General features: G+C 40.0%; 1 protein-coding gene across 6 annotated transcripts in view; it reads left to right on the top strand.

The window, feature by feature from the left end:
- The window catches only part of FBXO34 (F-box protein 34), a 90,892-nt gene that overhangs the window by 38,559 nt on the left and 29,936 nt on the right, over positions 1-22,397 (top strand). The window contains exon 1 of one of the 6 annotated variants that reach the window (XM_032179526.2): positions 18,125-18,140. The exons of the other annotated variants lie outside the window; for them this stretch is intronic. Coding sequence (XP_032035417.1) covers positions 18,133-18,140 — 8 coding nt within the window. The 5' untranslated portion in view covers positions 18,125-18,132. Of the gene's footprint in view, positions 1-18,124; positions 18,141-22,397 lie in introns of those variants that run through there. 6 annotated transcript variants of the gene reach the window in all.

Raw genomic sequence — 22,397 nt, 5'->3', positions numbered from 1 at the left:
CTGTCTCTACTAAAAAAAATACAAAAATTAGTCAGACCTGGTGGCACGCGTCTGTAGTCGCAGCTACTCGGGAGGCTGAGGCAGAAGAATCACTTGAATCCCGGAGGCGGAGGTTGCAGTGAGCTGAGATTGTGACACTGCACTCCAGCCTGGGCGACAGAGCGAGACTCTGTCTCAAAAAAAAGAAACCACGTTATTTGTTCTAGTGTTCCTCAGAGTCTGGATTTTAATGATTACATCTGTGGCTCAGTTCAACACTTTCTTATGTCCTGTATTTCCTGTAAATTGGTGATTGAATCTAGAGGTGTGCTTAGTTTTGTAATATATATGCACATGGTAAAATTTAAAACAGTTCAAAAGTCTGTGTAATGAAATGTCGGTCATTTTCCCACACAGTATTTTAGGCATCTTCCCCAGAAGGAATTATTCTGTCTAGAATGAATGATGTGTTTTTATTAAGCTTTATATCCCATTGAGCATACTAAATGTTCTTGTAATTCTGAATATACTAAGGTTATTCTTTTGTAAATTTTAGAATTTGATTTAAATACTACAAAAGCACATGGTGCCAGTCACTAAGGTGTAGCATTTTCTTTTTGGTAAAGGAGAATTTGTAAGGTGAAATGACAGTGAATTAGAAGTTGTAAACCAGATTCCTTGTTACTACAGTGGACTACTTTTCATATAACGAACAAGAAAAATCAGCTCTGTAGGACAATGTTAAAAAGAGTGTTCTTGGCTGGGCACGGTGGCTCATGCCTGTAATCACAGCACTTTGGGAGGCCAGGAGGGGAGGACTGGTTGTCTCCAGGAGTTTGAGACCAGCCTGGGCAACATAGTGAAACCTCCATCTCAACAGAAGTTCAAAAATTAGCCAGGTGTGGTGGCATGTGCCTGTAGTCCTGGCTACTTGGGAGGCTGAGGTGGGAGGATCACCTGAGCCCAGGAGGTCAAGGCTCCAGTGAACTGTGATTGTGCCACTGCACTCTAGCCTGGGTGACAAAGTGAGACCCTGTCTCAAAAAAAAACAAAGAAAACTTCTTTGTTAACATTATACAGTATCTAGTATTGTTAGCTTTATTTTCTTAAACATGAAGATAGTTAAGTACCATAGTTTTCTCATCTGTAAAATGAGGGCATTACTGTATTTATATCAGTGGCCTTTGGTAGGTCTTGAGTGAGAAAGTATCTAGGGAGGAGACTTGAATGTTAATTTCCTTTTCTATCAGTATGGCCATAATTAATTGTGAAACTCTGCTATCTTCAGTAGAAAGTTTTAGGTACAAGGCACGTGGCCAGGGATGTCATGCCCGGTGTAATGGGTTAGATTGGGATCAAGAACAAGTCTGTCAGAGTGAGCCAGGCAGCGTTATCTGAGCCACTTGGTCAGGACAGGTTATGGAACAGAACAGATGAGTCATGTCATGTGTACCATACCACAGTCTACTTTTTCTTGGCCCCTCTCCCCATGCCTACTCCCCTGGTCTCTGTCTGGCAGATAGTACAATTCAGAAGATAGGCATTAGATCAGTTCTAAGCATATAGGAAGAATGGTAATTGGATTACCAGCAAGGCAGAGTGGCAGATCAGAGGCCATAGGGAACTGGGACCAAATAAGGAGACTCTCCAAAAGATGCAAATGCAGCTCTACCAGCAAGGAAAGGCAAACTGGTTGCAAAGTTACATGTGTAAAGTTGATTGAGAACAAAAATAAAGCAGCAGTCCTGGCTCCTTAAGTGATAGTTTCTTTTATGAGACCTCGAAACAGTTTACTGATAGGAGTATTCCAACTAAACTTCTAGGTTTGAATAGCAGGACATTACATGGAGGTGATTTTTTGGAATATATTTCTCTGTCAGCTATATAGAGATAGGTAGATTTGGACCTGGGATAATTGTCATCTGTTAGTTTACCTCGCCTGGTTGTGTACAAAGTTTGTATGATGTTAGACAGTTAATAGATTAGAAATTTTTAAATAGCCTTGTTCTCATCAAGTGACTCTGTAGCCTTTTTTTTTTTTTTTTTTAAATTGAGGCAGGTTCTCACCGTGTTGCTCAGGTTGGTCTGGAACGCCTGGCCTCAAGCAGTCCTCCTGCCTTGGCCTCCCAAAGTGCTAGGATTACTGGTGTGAGCCACTGCACTTGGCCCATATTATCTTGTTTGGGGGCAGGGAAGTAGGGAGATACAGGAGTCTTTTCAAGCCTTTTAAACTCCCTTTAGTATCTATTTTACTCATAGACTCTGTGGCTAGAGTAGGCTTTATAGTTAGAAAGTAGTGCTAAGTGCTTACTTACTAGATACAGAAACAAGTTTTATGATGTTTCCTGGGTTTAGAGTAGAATTGGTTAAAGACTAAGAAATTCTGTTTTCTTCTTTGGAAAATCTTTTAAAATCTAATGTAAGTAGTTTTGGGACAAATGCAGCGAAGAATTAGGGACTTGCCTTTGGTTTGAACTAGATGTGTTTCCTTTTTTTGGTGAATAGTGGAAGTAGTAAAGAGGCTAACAGTTGTCAGGGCTTGTCAGCCGATCATGGGATTGAATACTACTGAGGTGAGCAAGTCTTGCCAGCAGTGTTTTACCACCTAAAGATCTTCAATTTAGGCAAAGATAGTTTCTCTTTCTTTGGAATAAATTCTGGAATAAATTCTGAAAACAGAATAGTGCATTTTAATGTGCATTAATTTCTCTTTACAGGCTTTTTTTTTTTTTTTAGCATAGGCTATTTAAATTTTGACTGCTTCACTGTGTATTAGCATCATTATAAGAACTGTCAGCTGTGAAAAAAGATGATGCAAGAATGAGCACTAATTTTGATTTGCTTTGAACGAAGCAGACAGGATGAACCTGCATAATTATAGTATCAGCTGGATACTCTGCTAAGTAATCCAATCCTCATCGCAACTCTATGCAGACTCAGAAATAGTGACATGCCCAAGGCCATAGAACTAAGATGTAGCTTCTCTTAGGGCAGATTCCAGGCTTTATAGGAATTAAGATGCTATTTTGCTTTAAAAATTTTGGGAGGAGTGAGAGTCATATGTGTAAATGGGTATATCTAAGGTCATGGTATCATAATTTACTAAGTAGACCAACTTTTATCAAGTATCACAAAGTAGAATTTGGTAGCTAGGACAACTCCACTCTCCCATTCTTATCTTTTTTTTTTTTTTAATAGTTGTAAAGTTTCTGGGAATTTATGGGAGCATGCTTTTCTTTCTTTTCTTTCTTTAAAAAAAAAAAAAACCCTTTATTTCCTTCTTCCTCATTTTGCTTCCCACTCCCCCTTAATAAAAATAGTAACTTTTATGAAAGAGGGAGAATGATGTTATGAACTCAGCAGGTTCAGACAAGTGTTGTGAGTGTGGAGGCCAGGAGGCCATGTATACCAGGACCATGTTACTGCCTAAGAAGAAATGAGAGTGTCCAGATGCCAGGGAGGTGAATAGAGAGTCAATTTCAGTTCCCCTTGGTTACTGTGATTTATATGGTTCTTCTGGGACTGATGTAAAGAATGTTTCACCAGACTTACTGGGAAGTCCTCTGTTTTGTGTCCCTTGTAATAGTGATTTTACATCGGAAATAAGCCATCCGATACAGGGAAAGAATAGTGTTTGGATTTATTGCTTAGTTACAGTGACATGTGTGCTGTTAAAGTGATGAAATTAGTATGAGTTAGCATATATCTTAATTCTAATGAAACTAGCTCTAAGTCTATGTTTATGCTTGTGATTTTAGCTTTTACTATGGTAACCTCATTTCTATCATTAAAAACAGTAAAAACTCTACCATGTATTGAGTGCTGTACTTTTTATGTTAGGAATAGCAGATTATTTTCAGTACTTGAAACACCAGCTCCTTAACTCATTAACACCATCATGGTTATTGTCATCCTTGAAAATCTTTCTCTTTTACCTTTTTTTTTAATTTTTAAAATTTTTTATAGAGACAGGATCTCACTATGTTGCCCGGACTGGTATAAAACTCCTGGCCTCAAGCAGTCCTCCCTCTTCAGCCTCAGAATGCTGGAATTATGGGTATGAACCATAGCAGCCAGCCAGTCCCTCACCCTGCCTTTCCTTTTTTGAGACAAGGTCTTGCTCTGTCACTCAGGCTGGAGTGCAGTGACATGATCTTAGTTCATTGCAAAGTCAAACTCCTGGGCTCAGGTGATCCTCTGCCTCAGCCTCTGGAGTAGCTGGGACCACAAGTGCATACCACTGTGCCCAGCTAATTTTTACATTTTTAGTAGAGATGAGGTCTTGCTGTGTTTTCCAGGCTGGTCTCGAACTCCTGGCCTCAAGTGATCCTCCCGCCTCAGCCTCCCAAAGTGTTGATTATAGGCTTGAGCCATTGTGCCCAACCCAGCCTAGCCCATTTTTATTGTAATAGTCTTTCTAGGTTTGGAGCTCTATGAGACAGGTTTGGTTTTTCAAAATCTTTTTAAAAAAGGTTTATTTAAAATGTGTTTTTAACCTATTTTGTTTTTGTACTTTTTGGTGAAAATTATCACAGTCTGTTCCTATTCTTAGAGTACATTAGGGCAGGAGTCGCCGAACTCCCCTTTTAATCAACTTCCCTTTCAGTTTAGTTTGAGCAATAGATTTCTCTCACACCAGCATTGAACTAACCTCGAATAAAAATCCTAATTAGTGCATTGGAATTGCACCTGAAAAAGACTATTTCAAAAATGAGTCTTGGCCGGGCCTGATGGCTCATGCCTATAATCCCAACACTTTAGGAGGTCAAGGCGGGTGGATCACAAGGTCAGGAGATTGAGACCATCCTGGCCAATATGGTGAAACCCTGTCTCTACTAAAATACAAAAAATTAGCTGGGCATGGTGGTGTGCACCTGTAGTCCCAGCTACTCAGGAGGCTGAGGCAGGGGAATAATCACTTGACCGGGAGGTGGAGGTTGCAGTGAGCCGAGATTGCGCCACTGCACTCCAGCCTAGTGGCAGAGTGGGACTGCATTTCAAAAAAAAAAAAAAAAAGTCTTAGTCCGGGTGCGGCACGTGGTGGCCGAGGCAAGTGGATCACTTGAGGTCAGGAGTTTGAGACCAGCCTGGGCAAGATGGTGAAACCCCATTTCCACCAAAAAATACAAAAATTAGCCAGGTGTGGTAGTGCGTGTTTGTAGTCCCCAGCTACTCTGGAGGCTGAGGCAGAATAGCTTCAACCCGGGAGGCAGAGGTTGTAGTGAGCCGAGATCGTGCCACTGCACTCCTCAAAAAAAAAAAAAAAAAAAAAAAAAAAAATTTTTACTGAATCAGCTCAATAGCAGGATTTTTCCTGATCTGAATTTTATCCCCCACATCTCTCCCGGTTACTGCAAGTACTGTATCTATGTATAAGGCTACATTGATTTGGCTGTAAAGTCATAATTTATCATTGTTGAGGCTGGTTTTTCATCTCCTTTCTGATTTTTGCCCTGAAGCCTGTCAACAGAGCCACAGTGACAAAGTATCACATTTTAAACCTGTGTGGTCTAGTAGTAAAATAGTTCAATGTTTGATCAACTGAACTTTACATTCTAGCTTAAAGGCCTACTTAAATATGTGTGCATGTATATAATACATAGTCCTCCTCTTTTGCCAGTCATTAAAAACAATTTGAGTTTATGCTCAGCTTGTAGTAAGCCATGAAGTTGAGTTATGTGAACACTAAACTTCCAAAAAGTTGCTTAATTGCTTAATGTTTTGGACTTCATTATGATTAGGGAAAATGGAGTCAGGGAAACCATATGAGAGAATAATTTGTTTCCTAAGGAATAAAAGCAGTAGAGACCCACAACAAACCACACATTAGCCTTTATGTTTTTACTTGTTGGCTTCATTCAGTTTGCACTTTTATTGTTTGTGAAACAAGTGCTTTTGAGTTGCAATGCTCATATGTTTTTAAAGGTTTCCACTAAAGTCATTTCTACACAGCATCATTTTGAAAATTACATGATGTCAAATCCAGTATCCAGTGCATATATTTTAAGTTAACAGATTATACAAGGAAATGGTACGTGGTCTTTCAAACCTGTGTTTAAAAACAGGCTGGCTGGGTGTGGTGACTCACACCTGTAATCCCAGCACTTTAGGAGGCCGAGGGGGCAGATCACTTGAGGTCAGGAGATGGAGACCAGCCTGGCCAACATGGTGAAACCCCGTCTCTACTAAAAATACAAAAATTAGCCAGACGTGTAATCCCAGCTGCTCGGGAGGCTGAGGCAGGAGAATTACTTGAACCTGGGAGGTGGAGATTGCAGTGAGCTGAGATTGCATCGCTGCAGTTCAGCCTGGGTGACAAAGCGAGACTCCGTCTCAAAAAAAACAAAACAAAAAACAGGCCATACTTAGGTCTTAGTAAATGGAAACCTTTCTCAAGTAGTGCTTTTCAAATAGTAAAAATTTTTATTGTGTAAAGGAGGAAGGGAACTTAGCATCTGCATTGGAATCATTTTTTCCTATATCCTATTAGCTAATTCCGAGATTGTTTAATATGGTATCCACCCATTTCATTTGGCTGCACCCTTTGCTCTCATGAAAGTAAGACTGATTGTTCTGAATTGCTATGTATATGTGCTTTGGCACAGCATGAAGGTACCCTTAATCACACTGCCATTGTCTTTAAAACAGCTGCAGTTATGGCTACAAATAAAAGGGTGTGACAGGAGGGCATGACAGATAATGGTTCTTTTTTCCGCCCCTCTGTTAAGCAGATCTGCTTTGTACTACTAGCCTTTTGTGTTTTGTGGACTACCTACTGTATTTTCTGTATGTTTTTCTAGTCAACTAAAATGTGTTTGCATATTTGTCACTGTAACTTTAACTTGCCTAGAGCGGACCTCTTTGAATTCTTTTCGTGGAGGCAGGCAAAACAATGTGTGGGAAGAAGGTGAGTGGCCTTGCTGCTCTTGGCATTTTTTCCCCCACTTCTGTGATTAAACACTTAAGCTGTTAAATTATTTTGTGTGACTTGTCCTCCAAATGTTTATTTACTTCTGTCTGGTTTAGAAATTTGGTTATAATCCCTTTACTTCACTGCACATCTTTACTGTGTAATTTCTTTATAAACAAGGTAGAAAGAATGGCTGGCGGTTTGAGTGTTTAAGTTGCTGAGAGATAACTTACTGACATGAGCAAAGGTTTTTTTGTGTCCTACTTTATTCTGATTTAAAATAACTTTATCAAGTGATGGAGGAACAAGTAAATATAATGCAGAAATTAGAAAAGTTTCGTTGTTGCTTTAGGAAGTTACCTCTAAATTATATATTTCTCATGGATACTTTTTAAGAGAAGGGGACTGACATTTAATGACCTTCATGCTCTCATATGACTGTTAGCATTTATTCCCATTTTACTGATTCAGAAATGGAGGATGAAATGGGTTGGCTGTGCCCCCACCCAAATCTTACCTTGAATTGTAATAATCCCCATGTGTCAAGGGTAGGGCCAGGTGGAGATAATTGAATCATGAGGGCAGGTTTCTCCCATACTGTTCTCCTCGTGGTAATAAGTCTCACAAGATCCGATGGTTTTATAAATGGGATTCTCCTGCACAAGCTGTCTTGCCTGCTGCCGTTTAAGACGTGACTTTGCACCTCATTCACCTTCTGCTATGATTGTGATTAGCAGTGCGAGAACAGACTAATACAGAGGGTCGGAGAAAACAAGCATTTTGCATAGAGTTGCAGGCATATATTTTATTACGGGCACATATCTGACTCCAAAGCTAGTTTTTTGTTCTAAACATATTTTTCATTTGAAGAGGCTTATTACCAAAGTCAGTTTGTTCTTCAGGAGATCTACTGGATAGTTTTAAAGGTATTTAATGTATGAAATAAATCAGTATTTGATGATACTTAAAGTACACTAAGGAAAAAGAATAACTTGTCCAATTTCTCATGTAAGTTATTAACAGCCTTGCCTCGCTGTAGTACTTAACATGGATTTTAAAATTTGGTTTTCATGTTAAGGTTCTTCCATAGTCGGGTTAATTATCTTTATTTTACAGATGATGAAACTGAGGTGCACATAGAAACTGTAATAGGTTTTCTTACCTTGAAGTATATTGTTCTTTACTCTCTATTGTAACTGCCAAGTATTGCTAGATTTGAGGTTCAGGTTTTCAGAAGAAAACAGTGGTTTACTGTAAACAATACCCAGTGATTCCTGATTTGGAATCAAGATACTCTAGGCAAGCAATATCATCAAATTCCTCCTTAATTCCCTCATCTTTAAAATGAAGAGTTTGAACCAAGAGCTCTCAGTACCTCTTTAAATGCTGGAGAATGATTATGGTTTAAAAGCTTCAGAGGTCTGTGAATTTAAGAAAACAGTTACTTATTTTTGCTAGTCTCTGACTGAAATGTAGCATTTCTTTCTAACCACTGCAGTACTACCAGTACCTGTGATTTTGTCATCAACAGAAATCACAGCTATTTTCTTGTTACATTGTAGTTCTTGCAGACATCATGAAAATATCATTTGTGTTGATCACAATTTGGAAATTATGGTAACTAGTAGACTTGTTATTAGAGCTTATTTAATATGTTAAAAAGACAAACATGTATTTAATATCATTAGTTTTTGAAACTATTTTAACTGTATTTTAATATAATTGGTATACTGTGTGTGTGGGTATACACACTTTTTGCTTCAAAAAAGTATTATGGGAGTTTATAGTCTTTCCACACTTCCAGAAGAGTTTATGGAACAAAGTTAAATATTCCTGTGAATACAAAATGGTCAAGGTTGATGTGAAAAAAACTTTCTGGACACTGCTGGTTTTTTTGCAGGAGTGTGGCAATGTGTGGATGGGGGAGATGTCTCTACAGCAATATCTCAGGTTTCCAGAATGATGGGCTATGATTGTGTCACATTCCTCTAGTACTGAGCAAGCTAGATAGAGCAGAATGATGATAAAAATAAATTTATGATTATTTGGATATGCTTTTTGCAAGAATTAAGCTTCTAAGCAGTTGTTCCATATGAGGGGTTAGGAGACGACCTCTTACTTAAACTTACCTGATTTTTCAAGCAGGAGGACTAGCTTGCCAAGAACAAAAGTTACCCACACAACACATGTACTGCATAAAATTATTTCTGAAACAGAAAATCAGTTGGAAGGCTGCATTACTTTAAAAATATTAGTGCATTCACTGCTGAGTTTTTGTGTGTCTTTTATTTTTTTGCTTGCTTGGCTGTTAGTAATTTACATACTAACTGGTTATGAGGGGGGAAATGGTAATAAATTCTTCATATTTGTAATAATTAGAAATACATACGAAACTCAGTAGCTTCATTGTGACACAAAGACCACTGGAGTTCTGTCCTTTGGTGAGCCTGTTATTCCATTCGTAATGCATTTATCTTTAGATTGGGTAGGGTGGGATTTGCATTGAGTTACAATGAGTTTTCTGATCCTTATCAGTCAGTATTAGGAGTAACTGTTTTTAATAGTGATAATGAGGCAGCTATTCCCAGGAGAAGACTTAGTCACAGGCAGAATTGTCAGAACCCTGAAATAGTTTGGGAAAACTCCGGATGGAAAAAGTAAGCTGTTTCAAAAACAAAACAAAAAACCTGAGTTGCTTTTTTGGGAAGGTTGAGATGGGGATGGATGGAGGTAGCAAGAAACCAGATGAACTTCCTTGAAGCCTGTGAGCTATCTAAAATGGAGAAGAGATTAGTACCGTTTACCTAAAGTACTGGAGTGTGAACATAAAGGTTTGACTAAGACCAAGTTGGTAATAGCTGTTAATGTGGAAGTATGTTTGTTCTCTGTGTAAATTGGCAAAATTTAATTTGGCTTTGAGAAGAAGAGAAATGCTAGTAGCAGGTTACTTTTGTTGCCAGTTGAGAGAAAAATTCAAGTAGCATTTCATGCCAAGAGAGTATTTTACTGATGTTAGAGTGGAAGTGGGGAGTGCTCATGGATCTGCAGGTCACACCACCAAACCAGGATTTACTGATTAATAATGGAGACAGGATAATTTTTGGCCTCATTAGGAAGAATGAAGATGAGAAATGTAGACTATGCCTTCAGGTATGTCTATCCTACCTCAATTTTAAGTGTAAAAGGAATCTTTTAGATTAGGGTTTCTTCATGCCTGCCTGCCTGCCAACATAACAAACTGTAAAACCTTGTTTAGTTTTCCTTAAATCCAGAAACGATTCTATACCAAATCCATACAAATCAAATCACTCTTAAGGGAATAAGTGAAAACATGTGTATCTGCCTTGGCTGGACTATATCTATCTGCAGATTGCCTCAATTCTCTTTGCTAAGCAAATTTCTTAAACATCCTATGATGACCATCATCCAGTTTGGAGGTAAATACAAGATGTGATAGTGTTTTCTTATCTGAACTGTTTTGTAAACTCTGACCACACTAACTTTTCTAGCTAGATAAGAGTCAACCTATCACTACAAGAAAAAAAAAAAATCCAACCTGACATACATAAAGACAAAATAAGAACAAATGCTGTTTGATTGCATTAAAACAATATACTGCATGTTGCAATTTACATATTGTATTAGTCCACACTGCTGCAAAAAAACTGCCTGAGACTAATTTATAAAGGAAAGAGGTTTAATTGACTCACAGTTCCACATGACTTGGGGAGGACTCAGGAAACTTAATGGTGGAAGGTGAAGCAGATACCTTCTTCACAATGTGGCAGGAGGGAGAATGAACACAGGAGGAACTAGCAAACACAAAACCATCAGATCTCGTGGTAATTCATTCACTAACATGAGAACAGCATGGGGGAAACTGCCCCATGATTGTTACTTCCACCTGCTCTCTCCCTTGACATGTGGGGATTATGGGGATTATAATTCAAGATAAGAGTTGGGTGGGAACACAAAGCCCAACCATATCATTGTGTTCCTGGCCCTTCCTAATCTCATGTCCCTTTCACATTTCAAAGCCAATCATGCCTTCCCAGCAGCCCCCAGCCCCCCAGTGTTAATTAACTCCAGCATTAACTCTAAAGTCCAAGTCCAAAGTGTCATGTGAGATTGAGGCAAGTCCCTTCCGCCTAGCAGCCTGTAAAATCAAAAGCAAGTTAGTTACTTCCAAGATACAGTGGATCGGATACAGGCATTGGGTAAATGTTCCTGTTCCAAATGAGAGAAATTAGCCAAAACAAAGGGCCTGCAGGTCCCATGTAAGTCCAAAATCTGGCTGGGCAGTCATTAAATCCTTTTTTTTATTTTGCTGTTTGTTTTTTTAAGAGGGAGTTTTAGTCTTGTTGCCCAGGCTGGAGTGCAGTGGCATAATCTCAGCTCACTTCAACCTCCACCTCCTGGGTTCAAGCAATTCTCCTGCCTTAGCCTCCCAAGTAGCTGAGATTACAGGTGCCCACCACCACGCCCAGCTAATTATTCATTAAATCTTAAAGTTCTGGCCAGGTGCAGTGGCTCATGTCTGTAATCCCAGCACTTTGGGAGGCTGAGGCAGGCAGATCACAAGGTCAGGCATTCGAGACCAGCCTGACCAACATAGTGAAACTCTGTCTCTACTAAAAATACAAAAATTAGCTGGGTGTGGTGGCATGTGCTTGTAATCCCAGCTACTCTGGAGGCTGAGTCAGGAGAATCACTTGAACCTGGGTGGTGGAGGTTGCAGTGAGCTGAGATCACGCCACTGCACTCCAGCCTGGGAGACAGAGTGTGAGACTCTGTCTCAAAAAAAAGAAAAAAAAAAAACAACAACAAAAAAACCTTAAAGTTCCAAAATGATCACCATGTCTCACATCCAGGTCACACTGTTGCAAGATTTAGGCTCCCATAGTCTTGGGCAACTCCACCCCTGTGGCTCTTTAGGGTACAGCCCCCTTCGCAGAGGCTTTCACGGGCTGGCCTTGAGTATCTGTGACTTTTCTAGAAGCACAGTGCAAGTTGTCAGTGGTCCTACTATTCTGGGGTCTGGAGGATGGTGGCCCTCTTCTCACAGCTCCACTAGGGAGTACCCCAGTGGAGACTCTGTGTGGGGGCTTCGACCCCACATTTCCCTTCCACACTGCCCTAGCAGTGGTTCTCCATGAGGGCTCCACCCTGCAGCAAACTTCTGCCTGATCATCCAGATGTTTACATACATCCTCTGAAATCTAGGTGGAGGTTCTCAAACCTCAATTCTTGACTTCCGTGCACCCGCAGGCCCAACACCATGTGTAAGCTGCCAAGGCTTGGGGCTTGTGCCCTCTGAAGTAATGGCCTGAGCTGTATGTTGCTCCATTTTCACCCCGGTGGAGATGTGGGGCACCAAGTCTTGAGACTGCGCAAAGCAGCAGGGCTGTGGGCCTGGCCCAGGAAACCATTTTTTCCTCCTGGGCCTCCAGGCCTGTGATGGGATGGGGCTGCTGTGAAGACCTCTGGCATGCCCTGGAGACATTTTCCCCATCATCTTGGCAGTTAACATTTGGCTCCTTGTTAGTTATGCAAATTTTTGTAGCTGGCTTGAATTTCTCCTCAGAAAATGGTTTTTTTTTTCCTGTCACATCTTCAGGCTGCAAATTTTCCAAACTTTTATGCTCTGCTTCCTTTTTAAACTTAAGTTCCAATTCCAAACCATCTCTTTGTGAATGCATAGAACTGAATGCTTTTAAGAGCATCCAAGTCATCTCCTAAGCTTTGCGGCTTAAACATTTCTTCTATGAGATACCCTAAATCATCTGTCTCAAGTTCAGAGTTCCACAGATCTCTAAGGTAGGGGCAAAATGTTACCAGTTTCTTTGCTAAAACATAGTGAGAGTCACTTTATTCCAGTTCCCAATAAGTCCTCCTCTTCATTGGAGACCACCTCATCCTGGACTTCATTGTCCATATCACTATCAGCATTTTGGTCAGAGCCATTCAGCAAGTTTCTAGGAAGTTCCAAACTTTCCCACATCTTCATGTCTTCTTCTGAGTCCTCCAAATTGTTGTAACCTTCACCTGTTACCCAGTTCCAAAGTTGCTTCCACATTGTTGGGTATTTTTATAGCGGTGCCCCACTCTTGATGTCAATTTACTATATTAGTCTGTTCTCACATTGCTGTAAAAAAACTGCCTGAAACTGGGTAATTTATAAAGGAAAGAGGTTTAATTGACTCACAGTTTCACATGGCTGGGAGAACACAGGAAACTTACAATCATGGCACAAGGTGAAGAAGCAGACACCTTCTTCACAATGTGGCAGGAGGGAGAATGAACGCAGGAGGAGCTACCACTTACAAAACCATCAGATCTCATGAGAACTGACCTCACTGTCATGAGAACAGCATGGGGGAAACCACCCCCACCATGATTCATTTACCTCCATCTGCTCCCTCCCTTGATATGCGGAGATTATGGGGATTATAATTCAAGATGAGATTTGGCTGGAGACACAAAGCCTAACCATATCACATATACTAGAAACTTTGTGTGTGTGAGACAGGGTCTTGCTCTGGCATGCAGGCTGGAGTGCAGTGGCATGATCACAACTTACTGCAGCCTCGACCTTCCTGGCTCAAAGTGATCCTCCTAACTCAGCCTCACAGGCAGCTAAGACCACAGGCATGCCACAATCCTGGCAATTTTATTTTTTATTTTAATTTTTTTGAGAGCTGAGGTCTCCCTTTTTTGCCCAGGCTTGTCTGGAACTCCTAGGCTCAAGTGATCCTTCCAATTAGGCCTCCCAAAATGTTGGGATTACAGGCATGAGCCACCACGCCCAGCCCTGAAAACCTGTAATTTAGTGTTGGGAATAATAAAGATGTGAAAAAAATGGATTTTATTGCCACTTTAGGGCACATTCTAGAGTTCATTATGTTTATCAGTTTCTCACAACTTAAGTGGAAGCGGTCTTAACAGTGCTTTGACAGACTGTAACCTTGCAGGGGGAAATCTAATGTGAGATAGTTACCCAAATACACACCTTGGTGTAAACTACTGAGCTCCCTCCCGGAAGGGAAGCTGCTATCTTCCTGAGGTGTGCCAGATTGGGTATCACATAAATGTTTGTCTCCCCTTGAGTCTATTCCCTGGGAATGGATTGGGTATCATATGACATAGGAACAGCTGAAAATAATGGAGTTACAGATGATTTTGAATATCAGACAGTAGTAACAGCTATGTATAAAATGATAGTAAGATGATAAGTTTTGATTATACAGCAGTAAATTTTTGTTGTAGAAAAATTGGAGAATACAGCAAATGAAAGAAAAAAACCTTGTTGGGAAAATTTAATCTAAAAAAAAAAACTAAAACGTTTTGAACTTTTATCACTATTCTTATGCTTTTATATTGTGTTTTTGGTTGAAATATTAAATGTGCATAGTTTAGTTGATAGCTGTTTAAGACTTGTTTTGAAAAGCATCAGTCTTTCTCCCACTTCATCCCTGCACTTCATCCCCCCACTTCATCCCCCCACTTCTCCCTCTTGGAGGCTTTCTTTTAGCTTATTATTTTTGCATTTACCTCCATGTTCTTAACAGCATTCTTGTATTCTGATTTCTTGATTTCTCAGCTTCAGGTATCTTTTGATTTCCCATTGTGGCACTTGAGGATTTAGTTCTTTTTTCTCATCCCCAGGAATGTTTTTGTCCCCCCATTTCCCTGGTATAGGTATTTATAACATTGCTTAGACTAGTATTCAGTGTTGACACATTAAGACTGAAGGTGCATGTTAAGATTCACCGTTAAGCCATGTAGTAATCGTGACTACTTTTACTTTATTACTTTTGGTTTTCCATGAAATTTATATTTTTCTGTATTGTTTACTTTTCTATTAACTTCTCACTAATTTATTTCAAATTGTAACTTGTCCTTATTTACTTTCAGGAAAGTTAGATACTTCAAGTATTCTGTTATCTTCATACTCCTGAAGATGTGTTCCCATCTGGACTGGTTGCCTACTGGGTTTATGCATACCTGTTATCCTGGGACTTCCCTTTACCAGCACCTTAGAGATATTCATTACCTCTTTGCATTGGATTACCTGTTTTTTAGATTTCATGTCTTCTTTCTTGGTTTAGTCTTTCATCTTGGCAGAACAGGTTCTCCAAGTAGCTGCCTGTGAAAGGGTTTATGTAAGTTAAACTTTGAGATCCTAATAGGCTGAAAATGTCTTACTCTGTTCTTACTCTTAATCGATTGTATGGCTGGGTATAAAATTTTAGCTTGAAAATTTTCCTTTGGAATTTTAAAGGGAAGCTTCATTGTTTTTTAGTTTCTTCTATGCTTCCTGCATTGCTCCTGAAGACCTAAACCATTCTGATTCCTGATTTTTCATGTTATCAGTTCTTTTCTTTGTCCCTCAGCATTAGAAGTTTCACAATAATGTGCTTTAATGTGGTGAGGTACTTGATGCTGAGTACTTGATGAATCCTTTCCATCGTGAGTAATTATGAACCCCTGCAATCTGGGAGCTATTTTTTGCATTATTTTGTTGATGACTTTCTCCCCTCCTTTTTTCTTCCTTAGTGTTCTCTTGAACCTTGTTATTCAGATACTGAACATTTTGGACTGGTCTTCCAATGTTTTTCTCCTTTTCTGTTGAGTTTTTCATTTCTTTGTGTTTTTTTGAGCTTTTCATTTCTACTGAGAAAGCATGCTTGTGCTTGCCCTGTATCTCCTTTTAGTCTTCTTTTTTTTTTGGTAGCATACTGCTCTTCTTATTTGAATATTTTCTCTTATATTTCTGAAAATAATAATGATTTTGTTTTTCTCCAGAGGTTTCTTCTGCCTGCATAGTCTCTACCAGGAATTGACTACATAATTTGCAGGGCTGAGTACAGGATGAACATGTGAAGTCCCTTGTTCAGCATTTATTAAACAATTCCACTACAGGCTGGGTGCAATGGCTCACGCCTGTAATCCTAGCACTTTGGGAGGCCAAGGCAGGTCGATTGCTTGAGCTCAGGAGTTCGAGACCAGACTGGGCAAAATGGTGAAACCCTGTCTCTACAAAAATAAAAAAAAATTAGCTGGGTGTAGTGGTTCACACCTGTAATCCCAGCACTTTGGGAGGTAGAGGTGGGTGAATCCCTTGAGCTCAGGAGTTTGAGACCAGCCTGAGCAACATGGCAAAACCCTGTCTCTACCAAAAAAAAAAAAAAAAAAAAAAAGCCGAGCACAGTGGCACATGTCTATAGTCCCACCTACTCAGGTGGCTGAGGTGGGAGGATCACTTGAACCTGCGTGGTTGAGGTGCAGTGAGCTGAGATCATGCCACTGCACTACAGTCTGGGCAACAGAGCAGGACCATCTCAAAAAAAAAAAAAAAAAAAAAGCCATAAAAGAATTTCAAGATGGCAACAGCAGAGCATTAAACCGATTTTCAGACTCAAAGTCCATGACTCTGCATGACTGCCCAAGTCACATGCCTATAAAGTTGATCCTGCTCTCTTTTTTCCAACTTGTTTTTCTTGTTTTTATCTCTCTCTTTTATGCTAGAGAGATCTAGCTGTTTGCTCATATTTAATAGTGAGCTTCTAAAAAAACTGATTAGAAGCTCTGAATATGCAAGTACGGCTTATCAACTAAGCTTCACTGGGGGATGATCTGGCTGGCAAATTTAGACTGGGGAATTTTTCAGTATCTCTGTGTTTCTCCTTTTAGAATAATGGCTGATCAGATTTCCCACAGAAGTCTCTTCCAGTTTCCCCTCCCTGAAGTCAAGGCCTTACTGTGTCAGCCTTTTGGGAAGGGGGGGTAGAGGGGGCTCGGGTCAGTGGTGTGTTAGAGCTGGTTCATACTGGCTTATCAGAGCCAATTGTTAAATTTTCAGAAATTTTGCAAGCCAATTGCTAAATATAACAGTTATTTAAAATTATACAAATTTGTAGTTAAATAAGTTATATGAAAAGCCAAGGTAAATGTAAAAATTAGCCAGGCGAGGTCGTGCATGCCTATGGTCCCAGCTATTTGAGAGGCTGAGGTGGGAGAAGCCCTTGAGCCCGGGAAGGCAGAGGTTGCAGTGACCCGAGACTATGCCACTGCACTCCAGCTTGGGTGACAGAGTGAGACCCTGTCTCAAAAAACAAACAAAAAGAAACAGGGTAATAAATACTAAAAACTCATCACTTTCTAATTGTTTTGTTACATTTTGTTATTATGGATGCTCTCCTATTCTGTTTATATGGTGAAATACTGTATAGTAATATATACTGTGCATCTTTTCTGAACTGTGTTCAGTGACATCATTTAGTAGCTTGAAGCTGCCATGGTAAGATATTTATACTACAGAATCAGCAAATACTACAAACAACTGCCCTCATTCTCCCCATTCCCCCTTCCTTTAGCCAGCTGGTAAACATTTACCAACCCACCATGGAGTGGGATCTGGCATGCACATGTTCACTTAAACTGTCCCACCTTACATGGCGATCCCTAGTCCAGATAATCCTCTGTTTTAACCCTCTGCAAAGATCATCTTCAGCCTTTTGCAAGGGTAGGTATTTGCCTGCCTGTCTAAGAGTAAGAAAGGGAATATGGGAATTGGATTGCATTTCAGAAACATTTTCTGTTAATCCTTCCTGTTTTATCTTCTACTTCTAATTTCTGAACCTTTTGTAAGAGAATGTTCCCTGATGCTTACCTTAGGGTTTGGTTTTATTGGGGGTTATCTGAGTTCTTTAACTCTTACTCATTTATTTTTCAGCTTTTAAAGTTTGTGGCTATAATCTCCAGTTCTTTTTGACCTGTGAGTTTCTGTCTTTACATTTCCCTAGGTCTTTGGGGAAGGATCAACAAAGAGCTATGTGTTTAGTCTACCATCCTTAACCAGAAGTCTGGGACATAGTTCTTTATAAAAATAGGTAAATAACTTAAACAATTTAAGTGCTAAATACGCATAGCCAATCCCCTGTTGGTTTGCAAGTCATATATATATACGTAGTCAGTAACTTTTTTTTTTTTTTTTTAACTGATTCTGGGGTATTTTTCATTTCCTTAAAGAAGTAACCATCTATATGTAGTTGTTCAACCACATGACTTGTATTTGTTTTTTTGTTTTTGTTTTTATTTTTAGAGACAAGATCTTGCTATGTTACCCAGGGCTGGTCTCAAACTCCTGGCCTCAAGTGATCCTCTTGCCTTGTCCTCACAAAGTTTTGGGATTATAAGGCTGAGCTACTGTACTGGGCTTTATCAGTTTTTTATATGGATGTATGAGGAGGTAAGAAAACACACAAAATAGTTTCAGGTCATATTGTTTGGTCTTGAGCATTGGAACAATTAGTATTCCATTGTCTCTAATTCTTCAGCAATTCCAGTTGCCCATCAGTAGCTGGATCTGGTGACCTGGTCATCTCACTCGCTCTCAAGTAGGCATTTATTGCTCTGTTATCCAAGACTGGAAGATTGAGTCTTCCAGTCTTGTGACTGTCTCCGTGGGATTTGATGTTATTGAGTTGGTTAGACTCTCATTGTGCTTAATTTCACACTAGGTCATCTCATAGTCCGCTAAGTTCTCCTTTGTCTATTTGTTGATGGTTTTGTTGTTGTTGATGGCCAGTGTAGAAGGGTCATAGGATATGAAGGTGGCAATTTAAGTAGAAAAATTTCCTATTATTCCTATGGATTAAGAAGGGGGAATGTGGGTCTGTTAGGCACTTAAGAAACTCCTGGATTCCTTTATTGAGGAATGCACATATTTACACTTTTTTTAAAAGAAGATTTTTGTGGTTCAAGACAATGACAGCTGTATCTAAAAGAAATAAATACCTGGTCAAGTTTCTTTTGACATTGTACCTGTCATACAGCATACATGTGATCGATTTTTAGGTGAACCTTCTCTTTCGAAGTTGTGAAGATGGTAATTATTTTTAAAAATCCAGTATACAGAAATACCCAGTTGCCAAATTTTATTAAGCATTTATACAGAAAGGACTTCTGGCAACAACTTTTTGTTGTTCTTCTTTCCATTCTCTCCTTCTTCCCTCACTATGGTTTGTGTTTGAGTTGTTTTTAGTTTATATGATGACTCTGTATGGGTTAATGGCTGTTTTGTTTTTAATCCTTTGTAATTTTTGGTGATAACCCTGGGATTCTCTTTCCCTGGATGGGTGGCAGGAGAATTAGTCCAGGTTTTTTCATGTGATTGTATGCACAGGACCAACATTCTATATAGTGTGTGAAAGGATTTATTTTTCCTGAACTTTCTTTTTTTAGACGGAGTCTGGCTCTGTCGCCAGGCTGGAGTGCAGTGGTGCAATCACGGCTCACTGCAAGCTCTGCCTCCCGGGTTTACGCCATTCTCCTGCCTCAGCCTCCCAAGTAGCTGGGACTACAGGTGCCCGCCACCACGCCCAGCTAATTTTTTGTATTTTTAGTAGAGACGGGGTTTCACCATGTTAGCCAGGATGGTCTTGATCTCCTGACCTTGTGATCCACCCGCCTCAGCCTCCTAAAGTGCTAGGATTACAGGCATGAGCCACCACGCCCGGCCAATTTTTCCTGAACTTTGATAAGAAACTCTTTTAAGAGCACAACTGTTGAATCACCTTGAAAGGCATATTTAACGAATCACCTTAAGTGAAAAAAAAAAAAAATGTATGCAATTGGACCGTCTCAGATTATCCAGGTCCTTTAATGGCCATGCTTGCCATAATCTTTTCTCAAAGCAGACCTGCACCTACCTTGGCATTGCCTGAAGTGTGCATTTGAAGGAAGAAATCTGCCAGCAAGGAGGGACCTTGTTGACATGGTTTGGGGGGAATTATGATAGGTTTACGATAAACTTGCTCAGGCGGTTGACTTTGTTAAGGTGATGGTGACTGTGTGCTTGACCAGCAGCCTCAGACAAGCTCCTTTCTCAGCCTAGATGGGAAAGTGGTCAGCTGCCCAAAGCTAAATGGTAGGGTGAATTTTTTGCCAAACATATCAGCAGATTCTTTTCTCCCGTCTCTTTGCTAATACTCGGTGCTTTTTAAAAAAATAAATTTTGGCCAGGCGCGGTGGCTCACGCCTGTAATCCCAGCACTTTGGGAGGCTGAGGCGGGCGGATCACGAGGTCAGGAGATCGAGACCATCCTGGCTGACATGGTGAAACCCCGTCTCTACTAAAAATACACACACACAAAAATTAGCTGGGCGTGGTGGCGGGTGCCTATAGTCCCAGCTACTCGGGAGGCTGAGGCAGGAGAATGGCGTGAACCCAGGAGGCGGAGCTTGCAGTGAGTCGAGATCCACCACTGCACTCCAGCCTGGGCGACAGAGCAAGACTCTGTCTAAAATATATATATATATTTTATATATATATATATTTTTATATATATATATTTTATATATATGTGTATATATATAAAGTTTTAAGGTGAGAAAGTTGAATACTTTTAATGTATAGTCATAGTCTTTGTTAAAACTTTTGTTAAATATGGGATACTGTTGAGATAGCAGATGGCTGTTATAAAATGGGAACATGTCAGCTGTAAAAAGAAACCAATGTGGATTAAATCATAATTAAAAATACCTCTGATTCACTAAAATATTTTTCCTTTGGGTTAAATATTAATGTTGTTATAGTTTTCTTTTTATTCATCTTTTGAGAAAACCAAAAAATAAACAGTGGACACAGAGAAAATGACCAAGGGTAGCTTTGAAATTCCTTCATTCAGAGACTTTTTAGGACATGGACTTTCCAAAGTCAAAGAATCTTAAAAATAAGAGTTACTTGTAAAAGCAAGGCTGATATGGGCTTTTTTTTTTTTTTTATTCAGTCAGTTGTCAAAAAATAGATTATACTTATCAGGAATACTTGGCCGTCTTGTAATATAAGGAATATCAGAAGGATATTGTCCACAAATGCCTTAAAATGGCAAATGCTTTACACATCCCACACCCCCACCTGCAAAGAACAGATGCCTTCTATTCCCTGACTCCCTTGCATCGTTGCCCAAAGTAGTTACATATGACCTTTTACTGAGACAACTTGCAATGTTTCTTTTTTTTTTTTTTTTTTTTTGGAGACAGGGTCTCCCTCTGTTACTCAGGCTGGAGGGATTTCAGCTCACTGCAACCTCTACCTCCTGGGTTCCAGTGATCCTCCCACCTCAGCCTCCTGAGTAGCTGGGATTACAGGCAAATGCCACCACCCCCGGCTAAGTTTTGTATGTTTTGTAGAGATGGGATTTCACCATGTTGGCCAGGCTGGTTTCAAACTGCTGACATCAAATGATCTGCCCGCCTCGGCCTCCCAAAGTGTTGGGATTACAGGCGTGAGCCACTGCATCTAGCCAGCTTGCAGTGTTTCTAATTGGTCCCAGTGCTTAGCTCAGTACCAAGGCACAGATGGTTTTTGTCTGTTGAATGGAGAAAGTGAATCAATACCTGTTTGCCTCTTATGTCCATTCTCTGTAAAGCTGCTGCAGAGATAAAAAATACTCATCTTTAGTGGCCCTCAGATCCCTGCAGTTTTGCCTTTCAGACTTTTTTCCATTTAAAATTGTTTTTGAAATTATACAATTTAACATGTATTTGTGATCAGAAATTCAAACCACATTGAAATAGCTGCAAAAAGATCTCTAACTTGCCTCCCCAAATATCCAGTTTGCCAGTTATTATATAAGACATCTTTCAGACGGGCGTGGTGGCTCACTCCTGTAATCCCAGCACTTTGGGAGGCTGAGGCGAGCGGATCACGAGGTCAGGAGATCGAGACCATGGTGAAACCCTGTCTCTACTAAAAAAAGAAAAAATTAGCGGGCGCAGTGGCGGGCGCCTGTAGTCCCAGCTGCTTGGGAGGCTGAGGCAGGAGAATGGTGTGAACCCAGGAGGCGGAGCTTGCAGTGAGCCGAGATCGCACCACTGCACTCCAGCCTGAGCGACAGAGCGAGACTCTGTCTCAAAAAAAAAACAACAACAACAACAAAAATAAGACATCTTTCTGTGTATTTGCAAACTACATATAGTCTTTTCAGTTTTTACACCAATAGCATTATGCTGAAGTATTGTCTCTCTCCTCCCCCACCATTGGCTTCAGTAAATGATTTAATGTCATGGAAAATTTTAAAAAACAATTTATATATTTTTAATGAGACAGGGTCTCACTCTGTTCCCTAGGCTGGTCTGGAATTCCTGGGCTCAAGTGATCCTCTCACCTGGGCCTCCCAAAATGCTGGGACTATAGGCATGAGCCACCATGCCTGGCCAGTGTCATGGAAATTAATCTTTTGTGCATATTGCAAATGTTAGTGTCTCATTCTTTTGCTTGTGTTTTAACTTTATGGTGTCTTTTTTCCAAATAAAAGTTTAACGTTTGTATTTAGATATGTCAGTAATTTATGTCTTTAGGAAGGAGGAGTTACCCAACTAAGATGATAAAGCATTCTCCCATATTTGACAGTATTGGATTTTACATTTTACTCAGTCTGCCATTAAAAATTTTTTTACTAAAATTATTTTTTTGGCCGGGCACGGTGGCCCACGCCTGTAA

The sequence above is a fragment of the Hylobates moloch genome, unplaced genomic scaffold, assembly GCF_009828535.3.
Source record: "Hylobates moloch isolate HMO894 unplaced genomic scaffold, HMol_V3 SCAFFOLD_16, whole genome shotgun sequence".
Classification (NCBI taxonomy): domain Eukaryota; kingdom Metazoa; phylum Chordata; class Mammalia; order Primates; family Hylobatidae; genus Hylobates; species Hylobates moloch.
The sequence above is the reverse complement of the archived record's forward strand: the minus strand, read 5'-3'. Positions and strand labels throughout refer to the sequence as shown.